At 42.9% G+C, this 6240-nt stretch overlaps 1 protein-coding gene across 1 annotated transcript; it reads left to right on the top strand.

Moving 5' to 3' along the window:
* Positions 1-2281: 2281 nt before the first annotated feature.
* LOC109764843 (receptor-like protein 6) lies at positions 2282-5668 on the top strand. The gene has a single exon (XM_040401518.1). The coding sequence runs from the start codon at positions 2410-2412 to the stop codon at positions 5173-5175; it is 2766 nt and encodes a 921-aa protein (XP_040257452.1). The 5' UTR covers positions 2282-2409; the 3' UTR covers positions 5176-5668.
* Positions 5669-6240: the final 572 nt, after the last annotated feature.

Below are 6240 nucleotides of genomic sequence, written 5' to 3' on the forward strand. Positions count from 1 at the left end.
CACTCCATCTGACGATCTATCAATCAATCTTGTCCAAAGAAGACAAATAGATCGGAAAGCATGCATATCTATTTAATTATGGAGCAAAAAACTTTAAGAGATTCAATACAAATCAATGAACAATCTGTTCATGAATCAACAATTCATCGAATCACAACAAACACATCACAAGGATTAAGTCGGATTGATCTCAGAGAAGATCATTGTATAGAGAGCTACTACTATGAACCTGTAGGTCCTAATAGAACTACTCACACACCATCATGAAGGCACTAAGGTTGGTGAAGATAGCCACCCAATGATTTCCTCCTTCGGCAGAACTCTGGAACCGGGCTCCATATGGGATCACTTCGAAACAGAGTCTTGTGGTGGCAAATAAACTATTTCAGGTCTCGCTCTAAGGGTTTCAGGATACTTCTGAATTTATAGGTCCAAGAAGTAGGTTAAGATGTGGCTGGGGGGGGGGGGGGGGGGGGGGCACAAGACCAGGTGGCGTGGCCAACCCCCTGGTTGCGCCGCCTGCCCTTGTGGGGCCCTCAAGCATCCTCTCGATGACTCCCGAAGCTTCCAAGGTTCCTTTTGGTTCGGAAAAAAGGTATAAAAAAATTGGCATCGTGTTTGAACCTTCGTAGGTATCAATTTTTTGTCAAACCAAAAACAAGCAGAAAACAACTGACACTGGGTACTAAATTAGTAACATGCTAGTCTAAAAAAGTAATATAAGACAATGACAAAAATATGTAGGAATGGTAATATAATAACATTAAACAATAAAAAAATATAGACACGTCAGAGACGTACCATCCATCCATTGACTAGTAACCAGAATCTGAGTGGCCAAGCAGCAATGCAGCATGACCCGAGATAACGATGTATCTGGCCACTATGCGATTACAAGAGCAAACCTCGTGTGGTCGGCAGCACATTATCCAACTCTACTCCAATCCAGTGGTGCCGAAATTTTTGGTTTTTTTATATGGCCCGTCCAGTCTCCATGAAGTAATTGCTGATGTTTACAGGAATTGTTGTGGTGAGTAGGCTGTTTGGAGATCTATGATATTAATGGTACTCCCTCCATTTTTATATACAAGGCGACAAACTTATATTAAAGGTATCAACGTAAAATTTAATGCATACTTTGCAAGCCAATTTTTTTTCGTTTACTGAAATAATTAATACGCAACATGCATGCAAGGAAACTGAGTGGAGGAGGTTGCTAGTGTCATTATGACGGCATGCATTCAAGTATTAAACATGTTGCTAGTACGAGGAAATATCATTACTCCCTCCGTCTAGGTGTATAAGTCATCTTACGTTATGCACCGCGACCAAGGCGGAGAGGAAAACGAGAAAATTTAATGTTTTTTTGCTAATTAATAGCATTGCATGCAATGAACTAACCACTGCATGTCATGTTTGATAGTCTTAAAGTCATTGAAAGCATGCACGGCCCACATCTCTTATTGGTTGATATGTCACAAAACAAGAAACGATGAGGAAGTTAATGCATCGCGCCTAAGTGTTTTGGGATTATTTGGTTTTCGTAAGGTGACTTACACACCTAGACGGAGGGAGTAATTCTTTCCTCGATTACTGTTGGTTGCCTTGTATAGATGCAAAACGTATACTCCCTCCATTCCAAAATATAGTGCGTCCGCGTTTTCCGAGGTTCAACTTTGACCATAAATTTAACCAACGAGACCGACTGCGGCGGGACAAAAAATTATATAATTGAAAACTTCTTTTGAATACGAATTTACTGGTATAACTTTTGCTCTCACCGTAGTCGGCCTCGTTGGTTAAATTTATGGTCAAAGTTGAAGCGCGGAAATAGAGGAAATACTATATTTTGGAACGGATGGAGTATTCAATAGTGGCCTTATATAAGTAAGAGCAAGTATAATAGGATGGCATAGGCGGGCTGTAAGACATTAAATGTTATATTTTTGATGAGTGGGTGAAGAAAGAAGATAAACGGGCTACTGATTAACAGCCGGCTGTAACACCCGCTTCTAGACACTCTGTGAGAGTGGGATATGGGTCATGTATCAATAAAGTAGTACATATTCATATACAACTATTATACTTGCCGGCTATAAGGTTGAGGGAGTAATTGGGTACAAATGTACATTGACTAGTTCAACAAGAATCTAAGTGGCCAAGCAGAAATGCATCATGACCCAAGATAACGATGTGTCTGGACACTATGCGATTGCAAGAGAAAACCTCGTGGTCGGCTTTGCTGCCAGCCGTGCGTTCTTGTTAGCTCACTACACAAAAATTTAAAGGCCAGACTGCATGTAGCTGCTCATAACCGTGTACATAAACGCATGAGGCAGGGTACAAATTTATCAATCTCTGCTCTTTCAGTCCTGTGCCACCCAACCAAACAAAGCCGTCGTTGCACATATGCCCGCCATGATGGCACATCTCCTGCCATTAGCGCTGCTGCTGCTGTTCCTCCTACAAATCAAGCTCGTGGCAATAAGCTCGCTTCTCCCTTCGGCTGGTACGTTCGCCAACCACACCACCATAATACCTGTTCGATGCTTGCCGGACGAGGCGTTGGCACTGCTCCGGCTGAAACTTTCCTTCACCGCCTCCGATGAGTCCGTCGTGGCCTTTCAGTCGTGGAAGGCCAGCACGGACTGCTGCAGTTGGGAGGGCATCCACTGCAGTGGCACTAGCGGCCACGTCATTTCTCTGGATCTGGGTGATCGTGGCTTGGAGAGTAACCATCTCCATTCTGTGCTCTTCGATCTGACCTCCCTCAGGTGTCTCAACCTGGGTGGAAACAACTTCAGTCTTTCCAAAATCCCATCCACCGGGTTTGAGAAGCTCACCAGTCTCACCCATCTCAACCTCTCCAACTCCAACTTCGCGGGACAAGTGCCAGCCTATAGCATTGGCCGCCTCACGGATTTGGTCTCTCTCGACCTGTCCTTCAATTCTGAAATTATTGAGCTGTTTGACGCTGGTTACGTCGTTTATGGTGATTGGACCAACCTGCATCAGCTCACACTGCCTAACTTTACAGCCTTGGTTGCCAATCTTACAAATTTGGAGGAGCTCCATCTTGGTATGATTGACATGTTCGTTCAAGGAGACGAGTGGTGCAATGCTCTAGCCAAGTACACACCAAATCTCCGTGTTCTTAGCTTGCCCTTTTGCTGGCTCACTGGCCCCATTTGTGGATCGCTCGCTGGTTTGCAATCACTATCTATTGTCGATCTCCAGTTCAATCGGTTGACCGGTCCAATTCCAAAATTCTTTTCCAACTTCTCCTCTTTGACTGTTCTCCAACTAAGCTATAATCACCTTGAAGGTCGTTTTCCTTCAGTAATCTTTCGACATAAAAAACTAGTGACTATTGATCTTCGCGCTAATTACAACATATCAGGTAATCTACCGAATTTCTCAACTGATAGTAGTCAGCTTGAAAATTTGCTTGTGGGGCGCACCAATTTCTCCGGTACAATACCAACTTCAATTAGCAATCTCAAATGTTTGAAGAAACTAGGGCTTGATGTGATAGGTTTTGCTGGAGAGCTGCCCTCATCAATTGGTAGGCTTAGATCCTTGAATTCATTGCAGCTCTCTGGGTTAGAACTAGTAGGATCTGTACCATCATGGATCACAAACTTAACATCCCTGGAGGTTCTAGAAGTTTCCCACTGTGGCTTAAATGGACCAATACCTTCTTCCATTGGTGAGTTGAACAAACTGAGGAAACTGGCACTATATAAGTGCAATTTTTCAGGAAAAATACCTTCAGGTATATTGAACTTAACTCAACTAGATACTCTCCAACTTCATTCAAACAATCTCATTGGCACAATGCAACTTAACTCGTTATGGAAACTGCAAAACCTATCTGATTTGAATCTCTCAAACAACAAACTGAATGTAATAGACCAAGAAGATAATTCTTCATTGACATCCTTCCCCAATATTGTCTATCTAGGTTTAGCATCATGTAACATAAAAAAATTCCCAAACATTCTGAGACACTCAAATGGGATATGTGGAGTTGATCTATCAAGTAACATGATTCATGGGGCCATACCCCAGTGGGTTTGGGAGAAATTGACAGACCATGACCTTTTCTTTTTGAACTTATCGCACAATGAATTTACTACCATTGGGTATGACACCTTCCGTCCTTTTTCTGCATCGATATTTGACCTCAGTTTTAACATGTTTGAGGGTCCAATACCTATACCCCAACACTCTGAGGTCCTTGATTACTCAAGGAACCATTTCTCATCCATGCCTCTTAATATTTCTACGCAACTCGATGGAACTTACTACTTCAAGGCATCAAGAAACCACCTCTCAGGGAACATCCCACCATATTTTTGTAACACATGGCTAGAAATTCTTGACCTTTCTTACAATAACCTCAATGGTTCTATCCCGTCATGCCTAATGGAGGATGCAAATGCATTGCAAGTTCTGAATCTAAAAGAAAATCAACTTTATGGAGAGTTACCACATAATATCAATGAAAGTTGCATGTTTGAGGTACTAGACTTCAGTGGCAACCGGATTGAAGGACAGTTACCTAGATCTCTAACTTCTTGCCAATACTTGGAGGTCCTTGATATTGGAAACAATCAAGTTAGTGATTCTTTCCCATGTTGGATGATGGCACTATCCAGACTTCAAGTCCTTGTACTAAATTCTAACAAGTTATTTGGACAACTATCACCTTCTACCGGCGATGAGAAAAACACTTGTGAGTTTCGAAGTCTGCGGATCCTTGATCTGGCCTCCAACAATTTATCAGGGACACTCACAGGAGATTGGTTTATTAGATTGAAGTCCATGAAGGTTGAAGCTGCAAAAGAGACATCAATCATGGAATATAACGGCTATCAACACCCAGCATATCAAGTTAACACCGTGCTCACATACAAAGGGTCTTACATGTTCTTTTCCAAAATATTAACAACCCTTGTATTCATTGATGTCTCAAACAATGCAATGCATGGTAGCATCCCTGGAGCTATTGGAGAACTTTATTTGCTGCAAGCGCTCAACATGTCACACAACTCCTTCACGGGACAGATTCCATCTCAGTTCGGTCGTTTGCACCAAGTGGAGTCTTTGGACCTCTCATCAAATGATATTTCAGGAGAGATTCCACAGGAGATATCATCTATCGACTTCTGACAACACTGAACTTGTCAAACAACATGTTGGAGGGAAGGATACCAGAATCGCTTCATTTCTCAACATTCACTAATAGCTCATTTATGGGGAACACTGGGTTATGTGGGTCCCCACTATCAAAACAATGCAGCAATGATACATCACCCAGTTTGGTGTTGCATACTTCAGACAGGATATCAATAGATATTATACTATTCCTTTTTGTTGGACTGGGATTTGGCGTGGCATTCGCAGTTGTCATTGTTGTCATATGGGTGCACCCCTTTAGAAAGAAAACATAAACGACCACTTGGGATAAGAAAATGTATGTACACTATGAGACATGTGTACATCATTTGTAATAGTTTTAGCTCTATTATTTTGTGTTGCCAACGATCTGTTGTGCTGATATAGCTTGAGCTCATGGGCATGCTACCTTTGTGTATGTATGGTTCCGTCCAATCATCTATAGTAGCATGAATGTAATAATGAATGCTTTGAGAAGTACCTGGTATGTTGGTTGTTTTCTTTTGTGTTGATTGGTTTCCATGTTTTCTATGGGTTTGACTTGGAAGGGATACGTATTTGCACAGGAGGTGATATTTACTTTTAGTCCCAACATTACAAGAATGTAAGCATCCTCAATGGTCATCTCAACGTGGCAGGCAGCGGCCCGCAGCGACGAGGAGCAGGAGCAGAGCGACCTAAGGCTCGAGAAGAAGCATGGCTCTTGTATCACCAGCTGCGCAGAGGGACCGCTCGCCGTTGTCCTTGGCTATGGTGCTTGGGATTTTTGAACGGTAGGTAGCACGGTGAAGCGAACTTTTCCCCCCTTATCAGAGGCTCAGAGCTTCCTAGTTGGGGTGAGGAAAATTCTGGGAACCGTGTCGCGAGTTGGACGTCTACCGACTGAAATTGGAATGCATGGAAACGGTGCTCTCTTCCCTGCTGTCAAAAAATGACTGCAGCGTCTACACCCCACATGTGGCTGAATACAATCATTTTCGTGGAGACGTGAGCCGACCGGCCATGCCGACCAGCCACAGGTCTCACTCTCAAGTCGTCCTTCTTGAGTCTTCTCCACTT

Source organism: Aegilops tauschii, chromosome 2, assembly GCF_002575655.3.
Source record: "Aegilops tauschii subsp. strangulata cultivar AL8/78 chromosome 2, Aet v6.0, whole genome shotgun sequence".
NCBI classification, from domain to species: domain Eukaryota; kingdom Viridiplantae; phylum Streptophyta; class Magnoliopsida; order Poales; family Poaceae; genus Aegilops; species Aegilops tauschii.